The sequence below is a fragment of the Octopus bimaculoides genome, chromosome 5 (assembly GCF_046866305.1).
Source record: "Octopus bimaculoides isolate indiv1 chromosome 5, ASM4686630v1, whole genome shotgun sequence".
In the NCBI taxonomy this organism is placed as follows: Eukaryota; Metazoa; Mollusca; class Cephalopoda; order Octopoda; family Octopodidae; genus Octopus; species Octopus bimaculoides.
The window spans coordinates 19,639,535-19,666,625 of record NC_142932.1 but is presented as its reverse complement, the minus strand read 5'-3'; the positions used below and the strand labels follow the sequence as shown (position 1 = coordinate 19,666,625).

General features: G+C 32.3%; 1 protein-coding gene across 4 annotated transcripts in view; it reads right to left on the bottom strand.

Moving 5' to 3' along the window:
* LOC106879656 (inter alpha-trypsin inhibitor, heavy chain 4) overlaps positions 1–27,091 on the bottom strand; it is an 86,335-nt gene that overhangs the window by 5,028 nt on the left and 54,216 nt on the right. For 2 of the 4 annotated variants that reach the window (XM_089352032.1, XM_089352033.1), the window contains 5 exons: positions 22,624–22,638; positions 19,345–19,362; positions 15,450–15,467; positions 14,798–14,821; positions 12,522–12,539 (listed from right to left, as the gene is read on the bottom strand). In XM_089352032.1, coding sequence (XP_089208158.1) covers positions 12,522–12,539; positions 14,798–14,821; positions 15,450–15,467; positions 19,345–19,362; positions 22,624–22,638 — 93 coding nt within the window. Of the gene's footprint in view, positions 1–12,521; positions 12,540–14,797; positions 14,822–15,449; positions 15,468–16,654; positions 16,673–19,344; positions 19,363–22,623; positions 22,639–24,672; positions 24,691–27,091 lie in introns of all 4 variants that reach the window. The other 2 variants (XM_089352035.1, XM_089352036.1) reach the window with 2 other exon arrangements.

Below are 27,091 nucleotides of genomic sequence, written 5' to 3'. Positions count from 1 at the left end.
ATATATATATATATATATATATATATATATATATATATATATATATATATATGTGTGTGAGGGTGCAATGGGCCAGTGGTTAGGATAGCGGACTCGCGGTCGTAGGATCGCAGTTTCGATTCCCAGTGTTTATTGAACGAAAACACCTAAAGCTCCACGAGGCTCCGACAGGGGTGGTGGTGAACCCTGCTGTACTCTTTCATTACAACTTTCTTTCACTATTTCTTCCTGTTTCTGTTGTACTTGTATTTCAAAGGGTAAGCCTTGTCATGCTCTGTGTCACGTTGAATCTCCACGAGAACTACGTTAAGGGTACACGTATCTATGGAGTGCTCATCCACTTGCACGTTAATAAATGAGCTTCGACGTCATTGGTGCCAAGCTGTATCGGCCTTTGCCTTTCCCTTGGATAACATCGTTGGCGTGGAGATGGGAGGCTGACATGCATGGGCGACTGCTGGTCTTCAATAAACAACCTTGTCCGGACTTGTGCCTCGGAAGGTAACTTTCTAGGTGCAATCACATGGTCATTCATGAACCGAAAGGGGCCACAACGCGATAATAACGCCGGTGTTTTAATGGTGGCAGCTGATGAAGGAGATGTTTCTATGTGGCTTGCTTGTTTGTTGTACCTTATTTATCATTTTGTCCATGTTCTTTTGCTACGTCATGTACCCAGTTATGTATCCATATGTACATGTAGATGAAGGTATGTACATACATGTACATATTTATTTATTTATTTATTTATTTATTTATGGGTTTCAGCCAAGTGGCTGCGGTCATGCTGGAGCACCACCGTGATTTTCCGTCTTTATGCTGTGCTCTCTTCACGTTCCTTGCATGGCTCTTCTCCTCCACCTGATATAGTCCAATCAAGAGTTTTGATGGCACATCTGGTGTATAAGAGAATTTGACATCGCTGCCCTAAACTGTGTCTCATTTCGAGCCATTGGTTCGTCTGGTATCGTGGAGAGGAAAGCATCAAGTTTTGTCTTGAAGACCTCCGCATCCATGTCTTGCAGGTCTATCAAATATTTTGGCAGGGCATTGAAGAGCTGAGGTCCTCTGAAACCGAGGCTGTTGCAGTATCTCGTTCTTATGTGAGATGCAGTGGACGGCACCTTTGGCACCATGCAGTGGCGACCCGTGCGGGCATTCCTGTAGTACTTGATGCCAAAGTTTGGCACCAGTCCTTCCAGTATTTTCCATATGTATATTATTACATATCTTTCCCGCCTGCGCTCCAGGGAGTAGAGACCTAGTACCTTCAGTCGTTCCCTGTAGTTCATCTGTTGGACTGTGGCGATCTTTTTTGTATAGTGCCGCTGAATTGCCTCGATTTCTACTGTCCGCTTAACACTGTGTGGTGACCACAACTGAGAGCAATAGTCTAGGCGGCTGAGAACAAATGTCTTCCATAGAATCAACATGACTTTTTGATCCCTTGTACGGAATGTCCTCAGTATCCACCCTGCCAGTTGCCTGCACTTTGCTGTCAACTTGACAATGTGCATCTGAAATGATGCATCACTACACATGTTGATGCCCAGATCTCTTACTGTTCTGGGATTGCAGTACCTCCAGGTCCTGTGTATGCCAGTTGGGAGGCACTTGTGGCCTTGTAGCGCAGTACTTGAAATTTTTTTGCATTGAACTGCATATTATTTTGCTCTGCCCACTCATATATGGCATTTAGGTCATTCTGCAGGCTTACAATATCATCAGGATTCTTTATTGCCTGAGATAGCTTTGTGTCATCAGCGTAGCTAGTGACAGTGGCTCTCCGAGTGACCGTGGGCATGTCCAGAAGGGCCACTATGAACAGTAGTGGCCCCAGAACAGTTCCTTGCGGAACACCGCTCAATATTTGTGTTTCCCTAGATAGTTCTCCATTGGCTGCAACTGTCTGACTTCTACCATTCAGGAAGTCATGCAGCTACTCTCCTAATTTACCAGCTATGCCAAGGTTTCGCAGCTTGTGACATATCAAGCCATGATCAACTTTGTCAAAGGCTTTTGTAAAGTCGAGATATATCACATCAACATTTGAATGGTCAAGTAGCTGCTTCAGGACCCAGTCATAATGCTGCAAGAGCTGCGTGAGGCAGCTTCTACCTGGACGGAAACCATGCTGGGTCTCATTCAGCAAGTCATTTTCTTCTAGGAACGCAATCAATCTCCTTCTGACAATTCGTTCCATGTGAAATCAGAGAGATGGGCCTGTAGTTCCCAGCCTCTGCTCTGCTTCCACCTTTATGGACAGGACATATGATGCCTTCCTTCAGCTTTTTGGGAAGTTTACCATTTGCAAGGAAACTCTGGGAGAGTATCCGGAGTGGTCCTGCTAATTCTTGTTTACACGACTTTAAGAGGATAGCTGGGAAACCATCGGGGCCAGTTGCCGAATTTGAGCTCATTTCATTTATGGCAGCTATTACATCTTCCTCTTCAATGTCAATGTAGGTAATGGATGCAGTCTTTTTCTGCTGAGTGCTATTGTCAAAGATATCAGCTGGGTTCTTTATCTGCATGTGACTCAGAGGAGAAGTGAAGACACTCTTGAATTGTGCACTGAGCACTTCACTTATCCGTGTGGGATTTGCAGTCAGTGAGCCATTAGGCAGGAATAGGGGTCCTATCTTATACTCTACCGTAGCAGTCTCCTTTGCAAATCTATAGAAAGCCTTGGGGTTTGTTTTTATGCTTTCTACTGCTCTCTTCTTCTCTGCTCTCTCCTTTTCATGGGAGAGTTTAATCTTGTTTTCTATTTCTAACAGTGTTAGTTTTAATTTAGCCCTTTTCCTACCCTCCAGTTCTCTATTTAACTGGTTTGAGACCTTTGTTCTGTGTCTTATAAGGATTTTTCTGTCTCTAGAAATTCTATTGGCATGTTTGCTGGTCTTTCTATATGGCACGTATTTGGTGCATATGTCTTGTATGGTTGACATAAAATGACTTAGTTTGAGGTCATCGTCTTGTATAGAAAGGTTGTCATGCTAGTTTTGATTTCGAATCTCTCTGCAAATTGACTTCCAGTCCGCCCTGTGGAAATTCAGGTTGGATATTGCTTGAGTCCTCCTGATGGGGTGGGTGTCAGTGGGTTGTCTAGGACCATACATAATTAATTCTATAATGTTATGATCTGAGAGAGATGTGGGCGTTATTTTCACATTATGGCTTAGGCTCACATTGTTTGTGAAACAGAGACCTAAAATATTGCTTACCCTGGTTGGTTGGAGCATCACTTGTTCCATGAACAGCATGCTGGATAGTTCTAGCAATGATTTTGCCTGGCTTTGTTCATGCAGTGACATCCCAGAGAGGATGTGACCTTCAGGCCATTTAACATTTGGGAGGTTAAAGTCGCCTAGGAAAAGTATGTTGATGTGTTGGTCCAGATTTGTCAAGACCTCTTCTATGCGTCTGAGGCTGTTCTCAAATTTACCTTCCTGCTTTGCGGTATTTGGTGGACGGTATGTTGAGCATACAACTACATCAATTTGTTTTATGTGTACTATTAAAGTATCACATACAGAGTTTGAGTGTGATAGGAGTAGTAGGGGTGTGACATCTTCTCGGATGTACATTGCAACTCCCCCATGACTTCTATCCCTTCTGTCTGTTCGGAGTACGGCATACTCTGGTATATTTATCTCCGCATCTGCTATATTAGGCGTTAGATGCGTTTCGGTAAACACCATGCATATTGCTTGATTGCATGTTACTAGGTCTTTCAAGTATAGGAACTTGTCTTTGCCGCCTGTTCGTAATAGGCCCCGGATATTCAGTAGGAATATGCATATACTCATATATTGTTTATATATATATATATATATATATATATATGTATTTATAGATATACATATATATATATATATATATATATATATATATATATATATGAAAGAAGGTTTGAAAATGCACTTATTTTTAAAAGATATTTATTTACTTAACCGGTTTCATTTTTTTAGAAAAAGATTATCAAAAGTCTTTGAGAATAATAAAAAATGTTAAAAAACAGTCTGAGTATTAAAATGCATATATACATTCTTTGATGATAAAATATATTTAAAGTATAAAGCTTTGTATGAACTTTGTAGTGTTACATACTGATTGTCACACATTCTCTGATATTAAGGTGAAATTGTTAAAAACAGTGTTAAAAACAGTGTATGAAAATACACATATGGAAAAATACATATACATAGCCATTAAATTCTGGCTAGAAAAATACCCCAATGAGATCCCAGAAAGAATAAAAAAAGAATTCATCATCGAGGGCCTTAAGTTTATCCTTCAAAACAATTTTTTGAATTTTAATGATAACACCTACAGACAGGTATCAGGGACTGCAATGGGGACTAAAGTTGCCCCTACATATGCAAACCCGGTGATGGCCTACTTAGAATTGCAGATCTACGACAAATCCAAAACTAGATACGGCCTGTCTTTCCACCAATACCTGTTGAAGAATTGGAAACGTTACTTGGATGATTGCCTCATCCTATGGTCCCACACACTCGACCAACTCTTTGACTTCAAAACTCTAATTAACAGTGTCAACAACCATATCCAATTTACAATAGAATACAGTCAAGACCAACTTCCTTTTCTTGACATTCTCATTATAAAAATGGGTACCAGCATTGAGACTGATATTCATTACAAACCGACTGATTCCAAGCAATACCTTCTGTTCACCTCCAATCACCCAAAACATACAAAGACAAACATTCCCTTCAACCTTGCGAGAAGAATTTGCACAATTGTCTCTAATTATAGAACTCGAAATAAAAGACTCGAAGAACTAAAGGAAATTCTCCTCGAAAGACATTACCCAGCATCATTAGTTGACAATGGAATAGAACGGGCCAAGGCAATTGCTACCCATGACCTGCGAAAACCGAAACACATACACGGCACGTTAAATAGTCTCCCATATCTCTCAACACACAATCCTAGAAATGCAGAAGCTTACACAATAATATACAAAAACATCCCACTACTGAATCAAGACCCACGTCTAAAAAGAGTACTCGCAACCCATAAAATAATAAAAAGCAAAAGACAACCCAAATCCCTAAAAAACCTACTCACCAATGCAAAATTGCCCAACACAAGCCCACCACCTACTGTCAAAAAATGTGGTCGTTCCAACTGCAGGACCTGCATCCACCTCATGGAAGGAACAACATACAGATTCCAGTCGGGACACACTTTTGTCATAAAAAATAACTTCACCTGCGCATCAAAAAATTTACTTTATGCCATAAGGTGTGAAGGGTGCCACAAAGAATACATAGGGCAAACGAGCCTTACTCTCAGAGAAAGGATGACAGCCCACCGCCAACAATTGAGGGATCCCACCACAAGACAGATACCACTCAGTGGGCACTTAGATCTGTGTGCACAAAACAAGTCCCCCAAATTCCTAGTTTTCCCATTATACCAATGCTCAGACAACACCACTGACCAAACACGAATAAATAAGGAAAATAATCTTATTCAAAAATACAGACCACAGCTCAACATACTCTAACATAAGCCTCCTCCCCAGGTGCACGCCCAAAACAAAGACACACAGATACGCAAAATCACACACATCAATACAATGCAAACCTCCGACACGAACACACTTACACACATATATACACACACACACAATCACAGTATCTCCACACCAGAGCACAAACCCACATATATTTCAAGAAAAAACACATGCGCATATATATACTTACAATACAATTGTAGCAACCACAACCAACACCCATACACACATATGTAAACAGGTACATGCACACACCTACACACCACTCCGGCAACCACAAATCATATTCACACACGCATATTTGCATACATATGTACACACACATACAAACACCATACGCCTGTTCCCCAGTAAAAATGTCACACACACACTCAAAAGAAAAACACACACAATACAATCCCAACAATCACAACAAACACCCACAAGCACACATGCACAGAAGCATGCACACACAATGACACACCTCCCCGACAAATACAAGCCACATAGACGCACTCACACAAACACACGCACACGTATACACACATATACTGTACTAACAATACAAACAAAACTAATCACTCACAATTACAGCGCACACACACATGTACACATATACACCAGGAAACTACACAAACCATACCCGCGTACACACACATACAAACGCATACCCAGTACCAACATACACGGAACACACATGCACACACATACACCTCACCTGGATAAACCCAACGTACGAGGACACCTAATAAATACAACACACACATACATGCTCACACACACATACACCCTCATGCACACACATACAGTTGCTCCCTCACACACACACGCACCACAATGACAACTCAAACACAACCATACTTAGAGACACACACAAACTCACGTACACACATATAACACCCCCACCAACACACAACACAAATAAACATACGTACACATACAGACATACACATACATATGAACCATCACACACACATACGGTTGCTTACACACACACACACACACACACACACCACAATGGGTATTTAAAACAACACACTCACTCAGACACAGAGAGACACACACACACACTCACGTATACACACACTCCCACATTCACACAAAACACTCCCACGCACACACACAGATGCACACAGATGCATACATACATACACACACAGACGCACACATATGTACACACCCTCACACATACATACGGTTGCGCTCTCTCTCACACACACACATCACAAGGACGATTAAAACAACACATACATACTCAGAAAAATAGATATACGCACAGTCTCACGTACACACACCTAACATCCCCACCGACACAAAAAACACACAAACACACATACACACGCACTCACAAACGCACTCACGCACACACACGAACAAACACATATACACATACACACACATGCGCACACACAACACCCTAACAAATATTAATCACACACATACACACTCACACAAACGTGCACACACATACATACACCATCCTACCATAGATAAAAAAACACACACATACTCATATACACATGCCACACACGCACACATACAGACATAGGCATACACATACATATGAACCATCACACACATACGTTTGCTTACACACACGCACACACACACACCACAAGGTATTTAAAACAACACACCCACTCAGACAGAGAGACACACACACACTCCCACACTCACACAAAACACTCCCACGCACACACACAGATGCACACATACATACACACACATACGCACACATACGTACACACCCTCACACATACATACGGTTGCTCACACACACACACACACCACAAAGACGATCAAAACAACACATACACACTCAGACAAAGAGATATACGCACAGTCTCACGTACACACACCTAACATCCCCACCGACACAAAAAACACTCAAACACACACTCATATACACATTCCACAATAAACTCTGGGACCAATAAAAACGGCACACACACACACACACACACACACACACACACCCACACCCACACCCACACACACGGACACAAACACACATATATACACACACATAGAGATGTGCACAATACCAGTCCCAAAAACCAGTGAACCATGACAGACTGTCACAGACCAACCAAAAATAAAAAAATCTTCTTTAACTCTTCTTCCCTCCCACCCCAGCTAGCCAGTCATACTGTCTCTTAAGACAGTAAAACATTCCTTCAATATACACAAGAGAAAAAGGCCAGGTCAGTTCCTTCTCAATTTTATTCGATTGTCAAAGAATATGTATGAGAATATGTATATGTATATGTATTTTTCCATATGTGTATTTTCATACACTGTTTTTAACACTGTTTTTAACAATTTCACCTTAATATCAGAGAATGTGTGACAATCAGTATGTAACACTACAAAGTTCATACAAAGCTTTATACTTTAAATATATTTTATCATCAAAGAATGTATATATGCATTTTAATACTCAGACTGTTTTTTAACATTTTTTATTATTCTCAAAGACTTTTGATAATCTTTTTCTAAAAAAGTGAAACCGGTTAAGTAAATAAATATTTTTTAAAAATAAGTGCATTTTCAAACCTTCTTTCATATATATTTCCACTCGTACGGTATTCCACAACTTTACTTTATTATATATATATATATATATATATATATATATATATATATATATATATATATATATGTATATATGTACAACAAAAAATTATTGAAGAGCTATTTCTACAGGTGAGTGTATATACATAATTTACAGAGATACGAAGATATATATTTATATATATACGGAGCAAATAATTCACGAGTAAACAACAATTCACGGGAAACTAATTTGCGAAGACATCATTGACTCTATTATTATCTAGTATAACAATTTAAAAAATTATAACAGCAGAATCAATAATCTAGGCGATTGCAGACCCCCACCAAAAGCATTAAATAGCTGAAGGATTAAAAGCTATCAAAGGACATACTAAGTATGTTTACTTCTTGGAAATACCAGTCAAATCTCTTATTTAAATCGACACTCACAATAACTACAGAAATCAGACCGTTTGCCTTTGGAAAGCTTACTTGTGTAGTTATTATCAGTGTAGTCTGGCGATTTAAGTAATAATTTGTCTGTTATTTTCAGCAGGTAAACGTATTTAGTATGTCCTTTGATTAATTTATATATATATATATATATATATATATATATATATATATATATATATATATATATATATATATATATATATATATATATATATATATATATATATATATATATATATATATATATATATATATATATATATATATATATATATATATATATATATATATATATATATATATATATATATATATGTATATATATATATATATATATATATATATATATATATATATATATATATATATATGTTGTTGTACTTGGGGATGGTCATATTGCCAGTTTAGCCAATAAAAACACACGCACTGTATATTTGGTGTTAATTTTTTTTTTTTTTTTTTTTTTTTCAGCTTTATATTACATTAATCTTAATCTTAATCTTATTTCGGCCAGAGTTCTTTCGTCACACTTCTGTGACCTCATCAGTGGTCCTTTGTTTCCTTCTTTCTTATGTGTGTCTCACCTTGCTAACTATCAGCCATTTTGTCTATATATATATATATATATATATATATATATATATATATATATATATATATATATATATATATATATATGTTTATATATATGTGTGTACAAACACACACACACACACACACACACGCACACACACACACACACTCACACACACACACACCTATATATATATATAAAATTATATATACATATATTCACGTGCTGATATATGATCTACGTTGAACTCCTTATTCGCATAATCACCGAGCCGGGAGCTTAACTATGGTCTATCCATAGCACTTACTCAGCATTACCTGACAACTTTGAGTATTATTGACACCATTACCTCTCCTAACCCCTCTTTCTCTATATGTATACGCATACATGTATGCATACACACACACACACACACATATATATATATATACACTCACATATATATGTATGTATATATATACATACTTATATATATATATATATATATATATATATATATATATATATATATATATATATATATATATATATATATATATATGTATATATATATATATATATATATATATATATATATATATATATATATATATATATATATATATATATATATATATATATATATATATATATATATACATATGTGTACACACACACACACACACTCTACTATGAATGGAATTATTGCTCAGAATTTGGGTGTGTTTCTGAAATTGATATGAAAATTTCATGGATTTATAATGTGTATGATATCACTAAACTCAAATATCTCGTGTTTATATTACTTTAAAAAAATGTTTTTATATTTTGTTGTTGATATGCTAAATGATGCGATTACGAGAATTTTTTCTTTTATGTTAGAGTTCTTAAATATCGTTTGGAATAGATGTATGTTCTTAAGGAATTTAGTATATTCGACAAGTTATTCATATTGTAGCGATTCCACTACGCTATCAACATTATACCAGCATAAATAAAATAGCTAACTTAAAATCTGGGGTGAAAACTAAAATAGACCAAACGTTACCAATACACGGAGTACAATGCAATTTGTATGTTTCAGGGATTCAGAAGTCTTTTGTAATATTATATATTGTGTAATGTAAAAATCAACATTTATTAAAAAAAATGTGTTCAGATATTAGTTATACTGTGTATAGAGAAGAAAAAGTGGAGGCGTAATGGCCCAGGGGTTAGGGCAGCGGACTCGCGGTCGTAGGATCGCGGTTTCGATTCCCAGACCGGGCGTTGTGAGTGTTTATTGAGCGAAAACACCTAAAGCTCCACAAGGCTCCGGCAGGGGATGGTGGTGAACTCTGCTGTACTCTTTCACCACAATTTTCTCTCACTCTCTCTTCCTATTTCTGTTGTACCTGTATTTCAAGGGGCCAGCCTTGTCACACTCTGTCATGCTGAATCTCCCCGAGAACTACGTTAAGGGTACACGTGTCTGTGGCGTGCTCAGCCACTTGCACGTTAATTTCACGAGCAGGCTGTTCCGTTGATTGGATCAACCGGAACCCTTGTCGTCGTAACCGACGGAGTGCCAACCACCATAGAGAAGTAAAGCAACGAAACCTTTATATCTACCAATTTCCGGTTCAGGATCTTTGCCTCCAAAATGAAAAAAACAAAAGGAAAAAATGTGAATTAATTTTGCTTTATAGATATCGCATTTTAAGGGCGAAATTATAAGTGATTTTATATTTGGTGGAAAAACCTTAAAAGTCAAAGGTTTGTGCTGAATAAAATGAGCAATTTATTTGGAGAAGACTGAATGGAATTTGGGACCACACCATAATTTGTTTTTTGTAAAAATGTAAATAAGTCATCGGTGGAATTAAAATAGAAGAATTAAAAAATCTTGCAAAACAAATATGTAAACGGAATTAAAAAAGATTTTTCCTCAAATATTTTTCTGATGAATTAGATCTTTGTACCAAAACAAAGGCGAAGTTTTAAGTAAAAGAAAATTCTACACCAGTATTTAAACACTACGTTATCAACATTATACCAGTATAAATAAGATAACTAATTTGAAATCTGCGTTGAAATCTGAAATAGACCAAACGTTATCAATACACCGAGAACTACGTAATTTATATGCTTCAGGGATTCAAAAGTCTTTGTAATATTATGCATTGTGTAATGTAGAAATCTGCATTATTGAAAAAAAAATGCAGCATAAAAAATAATAATATTAAATCTGTGTTAAAAATTCCTCTTTTTCTCCCCTTCACCGTTTTCTATACAAACGTATGTCTACATTTAAGCATTATAAAAAAATGAATCTAAATTTTTGCTCAATGCTATCTAGGTGTGTGTTTTATGGCTAAAAATATTCTGCACAATCACTGAGGTAAAATTCGTGTATTCAACTCATATATATACACACACTCTCACACAAAGACCTATAGTCCACTATGAGTGAAAGCTTTACTCAAAATTTCGGTGTGTTTCGAAATGCATATGAAGATTTTACAAATTTATAAGGTATATGATATCACTTAATTGAAGCACGTTTATATTAACTCGAAGAAAATATTTATATATTTTGCTTTTTGATATGCTATACAATGCGTTTTCGATGAATACTTTTTTAATGTTAGATTTCTAAAATATCATTTGATATATATATATATATGTATATATATATGTTCGTAACGAGTATAGTATTTTTGACAAATTATTCATACTGTACCGATTCCTATTTAATCAAATTTGATCTATTTGTGGAACTTCAGCCCACTACGATATCAACATTATACCTGTATAAAGAAAATAACTAATTTGAAATCTGGGTTGAAAACTGAAATAGCCCAAACGTTATCAATACACCGAGAACTATGTAATTTATATGTTTCAGGGATTCAAAAGTCTATTGTAAAATAATGCATTGTGAAACGTAGAAATCTGCATTATTGAAAAAAATGTGGTAAGATATTACTTATGCCTATGGACAGAAAAATAAAGCAACGAAACTTTTCTTCTCACAAATGTCCGATTCAGGAACTTTTACCGAAAAATGAAAAAAATGAAAAGAAAAAGTGTAAATTAATTTTGATAAAAACCCTCTCCTTATGAACTAGTTTGAACGTATACTTTAAAGTAAACAACCACTGACTAGTTCATAGGTATATACATTTTTTTGTGTGGGAACCTGAAATAGAACCATATATATTTACGTTGTATTTACAAGTATAAAGAAAATAACAAATTTGAAATCTGGGTTGAAACCAGAAATAGACCAAATGTTATCAATACACCGAGAACTACGTAATTCGTGTTTCAGGGATTCGAAAGTCTACATTGTGTAACGTAGAAATGAACATTATTGGAAAAATGTGTTCCGATATTAGTTATGCTATATAGAAAGAAGTAAAGCAACGAAGCTTTTGTACTCACCTATAAACAATTGAGGATCTTCGACAGAAATGAAAAAAAAAAAAAAAAAATAAAATAAAAAAAAGAAAATATATAAATTAATTTTGAGAAAACAGCCTTTCTTTACTAACTAGTTGAACATATTCTTTAATATAAACAACCACTGACTAGTTCATAGGCAAATACATTTATTTGTGTTATGAACACGAAACGTTGTGCATATACATAAATGCATACATCCGTACACTCGCTTACAAACGTATGTCTAGATTTAAGCATTATAAACAAATGAATGCACATCTTTGCTCAATGCTATCTAGGTGTGTATTTTATGGCTAAAAAAATTCTGCACAATCATTGAGGTAAAATTTGTAAAATTTATGTAAATTTCATGTTGTTATGATAAAAGGAATTTCTAAAATATTAATGTTAACGTATACCAGCATAAAAAAATAATAATATTAAATCTGTGTTAAAAATTCCTCTTTTTCTCCCCTTCACCGTTTTCTGTATGTCTGTTTTTCTCCCCCCCCACTTTATCCTTTACTGTCTCACATTGCTCACACGTTACCATTGACCATCTTTCTTTTCCACAAACGGTCATCTTTCTTTTCTTTCAAGGCTGTCATAGAGCTTGAACGTATCCTATGTCAATCTTCTATCTTTTCTGTTGTTAGAGAAAATATTTCTCCAGAGGTTGCTATTTTACCTTCGTCTCGTCTAACGATCCTCCATGTTCGTTTTCGTTCGGTTTGGTTGAATGTCTCTACTGTCCTAGTTTTGCTACCAACTTTGACCATCCATAAATCCCAAAGTTTATTTTGGTTTTTATGGGAGCAGCTGGTTTCGAAGACTCATATAGTTGTTCAATTTTCGAAATAAGGAGTAGATAGGCTGCCGACAACTGATGAAGTTTCGTTCCCTATGTTATTTATCTTGATTTCCCTTTGCTATTCTAGTTGCTTGCGTATTCAACTCTTATATATATATATATATATATATATATATATATATATATATATATATATATATATATATATATATATATATATACACATATATATGTATATACAAACATACATGCATGCATACATACGTACATACATACATACATACATATATATATATATATATATATATATATATATATATATACATATATATATATATATTCTTTTTACATTTTACTTTTTATAGTCACTTGACAGCGGCCATGCTGGAGCACTGCCTTTAGTTGAACAAATCGACCCCAGCACATATTCTTTGTAAGTGTAGTACTTCTCTTATCGGGCTCTTTTGCCAAACCGATATGTTACAGGGACGTAAACACACCAGCATCGTTGTCAGCCGATGGAGGGGGATAAACATAAACACACATACACACACACGCACACACGCGCGCGCGCACGCACACACACACACACACACACACACACACACACAGAGATATATGACGGGCTTCTTCTTGTTTCCACCAATGAAATCTGCTCAGAAGGCTTTGGTCGGCCCGAACCTACAGCAGAAGCAGTGGGACTGAACCCGAAACCATATGATTGTTAGGCAAGCTATTTATCACGCAGCCATTGCTGCGCTATGCATATAAAACTAACTTACAAACACAAAGACTCTCTCACACACACACATACACTCGCACAAAGCACTCACGCGTGCATACACACCCACACCCACACCCACACCTACACTCTCACACAAAGACATATAGTCCACTATGAATGAAAGTCTTACTTTAAATTTCGGTGTGTTTCGAAATGTATATGAAGATTTTATGAATTTATAAGGTATATGATATAACGTAAATGAAGCACGTTAATATTAACTCGAAGAAAATATTTATATATTTTGCGTTTTGAAATGCTATACAATGCATTTTCGATGAATACTTTCTTAATGTTAGATTTCTTAAATATCATTTGATATATATATATATATATATATATATATGTTCGTAACGAGTATAGTATTTTTGACAAATTATTCATACTGTACCAATTCCTGTTTAATCAAGTTTGATCTATTCGTGGAACTTCAACCCATTACGATATCAACATCATACCAATATAAAGAAAATAACTAATTTGAAATCTGGGTTGAAAACTGAAATAGCTCAAACGTTATCAATACACCGAGAACTACGTAATTTATATGTTTCAGGGATTCAAAAGTCTTTTGTAATATTATAAATTGTGTAATGTAGAAATCTACATTATTGAAAAAAAAAATGTGGTCAGATATTACTTATACCTATAGACAGAAAAGTAGCAAACTTTTCTACTCACAAAGTTTCGGATCAGGATCTTTGGCTGAAAAATGAAAAAAAAAAAAAAAAAAAAATACGATATAGAATAAATAAGAACAAAAATATGTAAATTAATTTTGATAAAAACCTGTCCTTATTAACTAGTTTGGAAGTATACTTTAAAGTAAACAACCACTGACTAGTTCATAGGTAAATACATTTTTTGTGTGTGAACATGAAACAGAAGTAGATATATTTACGTTGTGCATTTACATAAATGCATGTATACGTACACTTGGAAACAAATGTATGTCTATTTGAAAGCGTTACAAAGTAATCCAGAATGTAGCTCAATGTTCAAAATAAGGAGTAGATAGGTTGCTGACAACTGATGAATGCTCGTTCCGTATGTTACTTATCTTGTTTTCTCTTTGCTACTCTGGTTGCTTGCGTATTCGACTCATATATATATATATGTATATATATGCGTACATATGTTATTTATTTTATTATCATTTATATACATAATAGACCAAATGTTATCAATACACCGAGAACTACGTAATTCGTATGTTTCAGGGATTCAAAAGTCAACATTGTGTAATTTAGAAATTGACATTATTGGGAAAATGTGTTCAGATATTAGTTATGCTATATAGAAAGAAGTAAAGCAACGAAGCTTTTGTACTCACCTATTACCGGTTCAGGATCTTCAACAGAAATGAAAAAAAAGAAAACGAAACAAAATGAAAAAAAAGAAAATATATAAATTAATTTTGATAAAACAGCCTTTCTTTACTAACTAGTTTGAACGTATACTTTAATATAAACAACCACTGACTAGTTCATAGGCAAATACATTTATTTGTGTATGAACACGAAACTGAAGTATATATATATTTACGTTGTGCATATACATAAATGCATACATCTGTACACTCGCATAAAAATGTATGTCTACATTTAAGCATTATAAACAAATGAATGCAAATCTTTGCTCAATGCTATCTAGGTGTATGTTTTATAGCTAAAAAAACTCTGCACAATCATTGAGGTAAAATTTGTAAAAGTTATGTAAATTTTATATTGTTATGACAATATGAATTTCGAAAATATTAATGTTAACATATACCAGCATAAATAAAAGAATATTAAATCTGCGTTGAAAATTCCTTTTTTCTCCCCTTCACCGTTTTCTATATGTCTCTTTTTCTCCCCCCCACTTTCTCCTCTACTCTCTCACATTGCTCACACGTTACCATTGTCCATCTTTCTTTTCCACACGTGGTTATCTTTCTTTTCTTTCAAGACTGTCATAGACCTTGGACGTATCCTATGTATGTCTATCTTCTATCTTTTCTGTTGTCAGAGAAAATTTTTCTCTAGAGTTCGCTATTTTACCTTCGTCTAACGATCCTCCATGTTTGTTTTCGTTCGGTTTCGTTGAATGTCTCCACTGTCCTGTTTTTTTTTTACCAACTTTGACCCTCCATAAATCCCAAAGTTTATTTTGGTTTTTATGGGAGCAGCTGGTTTCGAAGACTCATATACTCGTTCAATGTTCGAAATAAGGAGTAGATAGGTTGCTGACAACTGATGAATGCTCGTTCCGTATGTTACTTATCTTGTTTTCTCTTTGCTACTCTGGTTGCTTGCGTATTCGACTCATATATATATATATGTATATATATGCGTACATATGTTATTTATTTTATTATCATTTATATACATAATAGACCAAATGTTATCAATACACCGAGAACTACGTAATTCGTATGTTTCAGGGATTCAAAAGTCAACATTGTGTAATTTAGAAATTGACATTATTGGGAAAATGTGTTCAGATATTAGTTATGCTATATAGAAAGAAGTAAAGCAACGAAGCTTTTGTACTCACCTATTACCGGTTCAGGATCTTCAACAGAAATGAAAAAAAAGAAAACGAAACAAAATGAAAAAAAAGAAAATATATAAATTAATTTTGATAAAACAGCCTTTCTTTACTAACTAGTTTGAACGTATACTTTAATATAAACAACCACTGACTAGTTCATAGGCAAATACATTTATTTGTGTATGAACACGATACAAGTATATATATATTTACGTTGTGCATATACATAAATGTATACATCTGTACACTCGCATACAAACGTATGTCTACATTTAAGCATTATAAAAAAATGAATCTAAATTTTTGCTCAATGCTATCTAGGTGTGTGTTTTATGTCTAAAACTATTCTGCACAATCACTGAGGTAAAGTTTGTGTATTCAACTCATATATATACACACACTCTCACACAAAGACCTATAGTCCACTATGACTGAAAGCTTTACTCAAAATTTCGGTGTGTTTCGAAATGTATATGAAGATTTTACAAATTTATAAGGTATATGATATCACTTAATTGAAGCACGTTTATATTAACTTCAAGAAAATATTTATATATTTTGCTTTTTGATATGCTATACAATGCGTTTTCGATGAATACTTTTTTAATGTTAGATTTCTAAAATATCATTTGATATATACTCACCTATTAACAGTGCCCCTTCGACAGAAAAGGAAAAAAAAAAAAAAAAAACGAAATAAAGTAAATGAAAAAATATAAATTAATTTTGATAAAACAGCCTTTCCTTACTAACTAGTTTGAACGTATACTTTAATATAAACAACCACTGACTAGTTCATAGGTAAATACATTTACTAGTGTATGAACACGAAACAGAAGTATATATATATATTTACGTTGTGCATATACATAAATACATACATCTGTACACTCGCATACAAACGTATGTCTACATTTAAGCATTATAAAAAAATGAATCTAAATTTTTGCTCAATGAAAAGAAAAAGTGTAAATTAAATTTGATAAAAAACCTCTCCTTATGAACTAGTTTGAACGTATACTTTAAAGTAAACAACTACTGACTAGGTCATAGGTATATACATTTTTTTGTGTGGGAACCTCAAATAGAACCATATATATTTACGTTGTATTTACAAGTATAAAGAAAATAACTAATTTGAAATCTGGGTTGAAACCTGAAATAGACCAAATGTTATCAATACACCGAGAACTACGTATTTCAGGGATTGAAAAGTCTACATTGTGTAATGTAGAAATGAACATTATTGGAAAAATATGTTCAGATATTAGTTATGCTATATATAGAGAAGTAAAGCGAAAATCTTTTGTAATCACCCATTCTCAGTTCATCATCTTCGACAGAAAAGGAAAAAAAAATGATGTACAAAAAAAAAAAGAAAATATATAAATTAATTTTGATAAAAAAGTCTTTCTTTACTCACTAGTTTGAACGTATACTTTAATATAAACAACCACAGACTTGTTCATAGGCAAATACATTTATTTGTGTATGAACACGAAACAGAAGTATATATATATTTACGTTGTGCATATACAGAAATGCATACATCCGTTCACTTGCAAAGAAACGTATGTCTATATTTAAGCATTATAAACAAATGAATCCAAATTTTTGCTCAATGCTATCTAGGTGTGTGTTTTATGGCTAAAAAAATCTGCACAATCATCGAGGTAAAATTTGTAAAGTTATGTAAATTTCATATTGTTATGACAATAAGAATTTCTAAAATATTAATGTTAACGTATAGCAGCATAAATAAAAGAATATTGAATCTGCGATGAAAATTCCTTTCTTCGCCCCTTCACCGTTTTCTATATGTCTCTTTTCTCCCCCCCCCACTTTCTCGTCTACTCTCTCACATTGCTCACACGTCACCATTGTCCATCTTTCTTTTCCACACGTGGTCATCTTTCTTTTCTTTCAAGGCTGTCGTAGACCTTGGATGTATCCTATGTATGTCTATCTTCTATCTTTTCTGTTGTCAGAGAAATTTTTTCTCTAGAGTTCGCTATTTTACCTTCGTCTAACGATCTTCCATTATTCTTTTCGTTCGGTTTCGTTGAATGTCTCCACTGTCCTGTTTTTGTTACCAACTTTGACCCTCCATAAATCCCAAAGTATATTTTTTTTAATGGGAGCAGCTGTCTTCGAAGACTCATATAGTCGTTCAGATAGGTTGCTGACAACTGATGAATGCTCGTTCCGTATGTTACTTATCTCGTTTTCTCTTTGCTACTGTGGCTGCTTGCGTATTCAACTCATATAAGTATATATATATATATATATATATATATATATATATATATATATATATATATATATATATATATATATATATATATATATACATATATATATATATATATATATATATATATATATATATATATATATATATATATATATATATATATATATATATATACATATATATATATTTATATATATATATATATATATATGTATATATATATGTATATATATGCGTACATATGTTATTTATTTTATTATCATTTATATACATAATAGACCAAATGTTATCAATACACCGAGAACTACGTAATTCGTATGTTTCAGGGATTCAAAAGTCAACATTGTGTAATTTAGAAATTGACATTATTGGGAAAATGTGTTCAGATATTAGTTATGCTATATAGAAAGAAGTAAAGCAACGAAGCTTTTGTACTCACCTATTACCGGTTCAGGATCTTCAACAGAAATGAAAAAAAAGAAAACGAAACAAAATGAAAAAAAAGAAAATATATAAATTAATTTTGATAAAACAGCCTTTCTTTACTAACTAGTTTGAACGTATACTTTAATATAAACAACCACTGACTAGTTCATAGGCAAATACATTTATTTGTGTATGAACACGATACAAGTATATATATATTTACGTTGTGCATATACATAAATGTATACATCTGTACACTCGCATACAAACGTATGTCTACATTTAAGCATTATAAAAAAATGAATCTAAATTTTTGCTCAATGCTATCTAGGTGTGTGTTTTATGTCTAAAACTATTCTGCACAATCACTGAGGTAAAGTTTGTGTATTCAACTCATATATATACACACACTCTCACACAAAGACCTATAGTCCACTATGACTGAAAGCTTTACTCAAAATTTCGGTGTGTTTCGAAATGTATATGAAGATTTTACAAATTTATAAGGTATATGATATCACTTAATTGAAGCACGTTTATATTAACTTCAAGAAAATATTTATATATTTTGCTTTTTGATATGCTATACAATGCGTTTTCGATGAATACTTTTTTAATGTTAGATTTCTAAAATATCATTTGAGATATACTCACCTATTAACAGTGCCCCTTCGACAGAAAAGGAAAAAAAAAACAAAAAAAACGAAATAAAGTAAATGAAAAAATATAAATTAATTTTGATAAAACAGCCTTTCCTTACTAACTAGTTTGAACGTATACTTTAATATAAACAACCACTGACTAGTTCATAGGTAAATACATTTACTAGTGTATGAACACGAAACAGAAGTATATATATATATTTACGTTGTGCATATACATAAATACATACATCTGTACACTCGCATACAAACGTATGTCTACATTTAAGCATTATAAAAAAATGAATCTAAATTTTTGCTCAATGAAAAGAAAAAGTGTAAATTAAATTTGATAAAAAACCTCTCCTTATGAACTAGTTTGAACGTATACTTTAAAGTAAACAACTACTGACTAGGTCATAGGTATATAAATTTTTTTGTGTGGGAACCTCAAATAGAACCATATATATTTACGTTGTATTTACAAGTATAAAGAAAATAACTAATTTGAAATCTGTGTTGAAACCTGAAATAGACCAAATGTTATCAATACACCGAGAACTACGTAATTCAGGGATTGAAAAGTCTACATTGTGTAATGTAGAAATGAACATTATTGGAAAAATATGTTCAGATATTAGTTATGCTATATATAGAGAAGTAAAGCGAAAATCTTTTGTAATTACCCATTCTCAGTTCATCATCTTCGACAGAAAAGGAAAAAAAAATGATGTAAAAAAAAAAGAAAATATATAAATTAATTTTGATAAAAAAGTCTTTCTTTACTAACTAGTTTGAACGTATACTTTAATATAAACAATCACAGACTTGTTCATAGGCAAATACATTTATTTGTGTATGAACACGAAACAGAAGTATATATATATTTACGTTGTGCATATAGAGAAATGCATACATCCGTTCACTTGCAAAGAAACGTATGTCTATATTTAAGCATTATAAACAAATGAATCCAAATTTTTGCTCAATGCTATCTAGGTGTGTGTTTTATGGCTAAAAAAATCTGCACAATCATCGAGGTAAAATTTGTAAAGTTATGTAAATTTCATATTGTTATGACAATAAGAATTTCTAAAATATTAATGTTAACGTATAGCAGCATAAATAAAAGAATATTGAATCTGCGATGAAAATTCCTTTCTTCGCCCCTTCACCGTTTTCTATATGTCTCTTTTCTCCCCCCCACTTTCTCGTCTACTCTCTCACATTGCTCACACGTTACCATTGTCCATCTTTCTTTTCCACACGTGGTCATCTTTCTTTTCTTTCAAGGCTGTCGTAGACCTTGGATGTATCCTATGTATGTCTATCTTCTATCTTTTCTGTTGTCAGAGAAATTTTTTCTCTAGAGTTCGCTATTTTACCTTCGTCTAACGATCTTCCATTATTCTTTTCGTTCGGTTTCGTTGAATGTCTCCACTGTCCTGTTTTTGTTACCAACTTTGACCCTCCATAAATCCCAAAGTATATTTTGGTTTTTATGGGAGCAGCTGTCTTCGAAGACTCATATAGTCGTTCAGATAGGTTGCTGACAACTGATGAATGCTCGTTCCGTATGTTACTTATCTCGTTTTCTCTTTGCTACTGTGGCTGCTTGCGTATTCAACTCATATAAGTATATATATATATATATATATATATATATATATATATATATATATATATATATATATATATATATATATATATATATATATACACACACATATATATATATATATATATATATATATATATATATATATATATATATATATATGTATATATATATATGTATATATATGCGTACATATGTTATTTATTTTATTATCATTTATATACATAATAGACCAAATGTTATCAATACACCGAGAACTACGTAATTCGTATGTTTCAGGGATTCAAAAGTCAACATTGTGTAATTTAGAAATTGACATTATTGGGAAAATGTGTTCAGATATTAGTTATGCTATATAGAAAGAAGTAAAGCAACGAAGCTTTTGTACTCACCTATTACCGGTTCAGGATCTTCAACAGAAATGAAAAAAAAGAAAACGAAACAAAATGAAAAAAAAGAAAATATATAAATTAATTTTGATAAAACAGCCTTTCTTTACTAACTAGTTTGAACGTATACTTTAATATAAACAACCACTGACTAGTTCATAGGCAAATACATTTATTTGTGTATGAACACGATACAAGTATATATATATTTACGTTGTGCATATACATAAATGTATACATCTGTACACTCGCATACAAACGTATGTCTACATTTAAGCATTATAAAAAAATGAATCTAAATTTTTGCTCAATGCTATCTAGGTGTGTGTTTTATGTCTAAAACTATTCTGCACAATCACTGAGGTAAAGTTTGTGTATTCAACTCATATATATACACACACTCTCACACAAAGACCTATAGTCCACTATGACTGAAAGCTTTACTCAAAATTTCGGTGTGTTTCGAAATGTATATGAAGATTTTACAAATTTATAAGGTATATGATATCACTTAATTGAAGCACGTTTATATTAACTTCAAGAAAATATTTATATATTTTGCTTTTTGATATGCTATACAATGCGTTTTCGATGAATACTTTTTTAATGTTAGATTTCTAAAATATCATTTGATATATACTCACCTATTAACAGTGCCCCTTCGACAGAAAAGGAAAAAAAAAAAAAAAAAAACGAAATAAAGTAAATGAAAAAATATAAATTAATTTTGATAAAACAGCCTTTCCTTACTAACTAGTTTGAACGTATACTTTAATATAAACAACCACTGACTAGTTCATAGGTAAATACATTTACTAGTGTATGAACACGAAACAGAAGTATATATATATATTTACGTTGTGCATATACATAAATACATACATCTGTACACTCGCATACAAACGTATGTCTACATTTAAGCATTATAAAAAAATGAATCTAAATTTTTGCTCAATGAAAAGAAAAAGTGTAAATTAAATTTGATAAAAAACCTCTCCTTATGAACTAGTTTGAACGTATACTTTAAAGTAAACAACTACTGACTAGGTCATAGGTATATACATTTTTTTGTGTGGGAACCTCAAATAGAACCATATATATTTACGTTGTATTTACAAGTATAAAGAAAATAACTAATTTGAAATCTGGGTTGAAACCTGAAATAGACCAAATGTTATCAATACACCGAGAACTACGTATTTCAGGGATTGAAAAGTCTACATTGTGTAATGTAGAAATGAACATTATTGGAAAAATATGTTCAGATATTAGTTATGCTATATATAGAGAAGTAAAGCGAAAATCTTTTGTAATCACCCATTCTCAGTTCATCATCTTCGACAGAAAAGGAAAAAAAAATGATGTACAAAAAAAAAAGAAAATATATAAATTAATTTTGATAAAAAAGTCTTTCTTTACTCACTAGTTTGAACGTATACTTTAATATAAACAACCACAGACTTGTTCATAGGCAAATACATTTATTTGTGTATGAACACGAAACAGAAGTATATATATATTTACGTTGTGCATATACAGAAATGCATACATCCGTTCACTTGCAAAGAAACGTATGTCTATATTTAAGCATTATAAACAAATGAATCCAAATTTTTGCTCAATGCTATCTAGGTGTGTGTTTTATGGCTAAAAAAATCTGCACAATCATCGAGGTAAAATTTGTAAAGTTATGTAAATTTCATATTGTTATGACAATAAGAATTTCTAAAATATTAATGTTAACGTATAGCAGCATAAATAAAAGAATATTGAATCTGCGATGAAAATTCCTTTCTTCGCCCCTTCACCGTTTTCTATATGTCTCTTTTCTCCCCCCCCCCCACTTTCTCGTCTACTCTCTCACATTGCTCACACGTCACCATTGTCCATCTTTCTTTTCCACACGTGGTCATCTTTCTTTTCTTTCAAGGCTGTCGTAGACCTTGGATGTATCCTATGTATGTCTATCTTCTATCTTTTCTGTTGTCAGAGAAATTTTTTCTCTAGAGTTCGCTATTTTACCTTCGTCTAACGATCTTCCATTATTCTTTTCGTTCGGTTTCGTTGAATGTCTCCACTGTCCTGTTTTTGTTACCAACTTTGACCCTCCATAAATCCCAAAGTATATTTTTTTTAATGGGAGCAGCTGTCTTCGAAGACTCATATAGTCGTTCAGATAGGTTGCTGACAACTGATGAATGCTCGTTCCGTATGTTACTTATCTCGTTTTCTCTTTGCTACTGTGGCTGCTTGCGTATTCAACTCATATAAGTATATATATATATATATATATATATATATATATATATATATATATATATATATATATATATATATATATATATATATATATATATATATATATATATATATATATATATATATATATATATATATATATATATATATATATATATATATATATATACATATATATATATTTATATATATATATATATATATATGTATATATATATGTATATATATGCGTACATATGTTATTTATTTTATTATCATTTATATACATAATAGACCAAATGTTATCAATACACCGAGAACTACGTAATTCGTATGTTTCAGGGATTCAAAAGTCAACATTGTGTAATTTAGAAATTGACATTATTGGGAAAATGTGTTCAGATATTAGTTATGCTATATAGAAAGAAGTAAAGCAACGAAGCTTTTGTACTCACCTATTACCGGTTCAGGATCTTCAACAGAAATGAAAAAAAAGAAAACGAAACAAAATGAAAAAAAAGAAAATATATAAATTAATTTTGATAAAACAGCCTTTCTTTACTAACTAGTTTGAACGTATACTTTAATATAAACAACCACTGACTAGTTCATAGGCAAATACATTTATTTGTGTATGAACACGATACAAGTATATATATATTTACGTTGTGCATATACATAAATGTATACATCTGTACACTCGCATACAAACGTATGTCTACATTTAAGCATTATAAAAAAATGAATCTAAATTTTTGCTCAATGCTATCTAGGTGTGTGTTTTATGTCTAAAACTATTCTGCACAATCACTGAGGTAAAGTTTGTGTATTCAACTCATATATATACACACACTCTCACACAAAGACCTATAGTCCACTATGACTGAAAGCTTTACTCAAAATTTCGGTGTGTTTCGAAATGTATATGAAGATTTTACAAATTTATAAGGTATATGATATCACTTAATTGAAGCACGTTTATATTAACTTCAAGAAAATATTTATATATTTTGCTTTTTGATATGCTATACAATGCGTTTTCGATGAATACTTTTTTAATGTTAGATTTCTAAAATATCATTTGAGATATACTCACCTATTAACAGTGCCCCTTCGACAGAAAAGGAAAAAAAAAACAAAAAAAACGAAATAAAGTAAATGAAAAAATATAAATTAATTTTGATAAAACAGCCTTTCCTTACTAACTAGTTTGAACGTATACTTTAATATAAACAACCACTGACTAGTTCATAGGTAAATACATTTACTAGTGTATGAACACGAAACAGAAGTATATATATATATTTACGTTGTGCATATACATAAATACATACATCTGTACACTCGCATACAAACGTATGTCTACATTTAAGCATTATAAAAAAATGAATCTAAATTTTTGCTCAATGAAAAGAAAAAGTGTAAATTAAATTTGATAAAAAACCTCTCCTTATGAACTAGTTTGAACGTATACTTTAAAGTAAACAACTACTGACTAGGTCATAGGTATATAAATTTTTTTGTGTGGGAACCTCAAATAGAACCATATATATTTACGTTGTATTTACAAGTATAAAGAAAATAACTAATTTGAAATCTGTGTTGAAACCTGAAATAGACCAAATGTTATCAATACACCGAGAACTACGTAATTCAGGGATTGAAAAGTCTACATTGTGTAATGTAGAAATGAACATTATTGGAAAAATATGTTCAGATATTAGTTATGCTATATATAGAGAAGTAAAGCGAAAATCTTTTGTAATTACCCATTCTCAGTTCATCATCTTCGACAGAAAAGGAAAAAAAAATGATGTAAAAAAAAAAGAAAATATATAAATTAATTTTGATAAAAAAGTCTTTCTTTACTAACTAGTTTGAACGTATACTTTAATATAAACAATCACAGACTTGTTCATAGGCAAATACATTTATTTGTGTATGAACACGAAACAGAAGTATATATATATTTACGTTGTGCATATAGAGAAATGCATACATCCGTTCACTTGCAAAGAAACGTATGTCTATATTTAAGCATTATAAACAAATGAATCCAAATTTTTGCTCAATGCTATCTAGGTGTGTGTTTTATGGCTAAAAAAATCTGCACAATCATCGAGGTAAAATTTGTAAAGTTATGTAAATTTCATATTGTTATGACAATAAGAATTTCTAAAATATTAATGTTAACGTATAGCAGCATAAATAAAAGAATATTGAATCTGCGATGAAAATTCCTTTCTTCGCCCCTTCACCGTTTTCTATATGTCTCTTTTCTCCCCCCCACTTTCTCGTCTACTCTCTCACATTGCTCACACGTTACCATTGTCCATCTTTCTTTTCCACACGTGGTCATCTTTCTTTTCTTTCAAGGCTGTCGTAGACCTTGGATGTATCCTATGTATGTCTATCTTCTATCTTTTCTGTTGTCAGAGAAATTTTTTCTCTAGAGTTCGCTATTTTACCTTCGTCTAACGATCTTCCATTATTCTTTTCGTTCGGTTTCGTTGAATGTCTCCACTGTCCTGTTTTTGTTACCAACTTTGACCCTCCATAAATCCCAAAGTATATTTTGGTTTTTATGGGAGCAGCTGTCTTCGAAGACTCATATAGTCGTTCAGATAGGTTGCTGACAACTGATGAATGCTCGTTCCGTATGTTACTTATCTCGTTTTCTCTTTGCTACTGTGGCTGCTTGCGTATTCAACTCATATAAGTATATATATATATATATATATATATATATATATATATATATATATATATATATATATATATACACACACATATATATATATATATATATATATATATATATATATATATATATATATATATATATGTATATATATATATGTATATATATGCGTA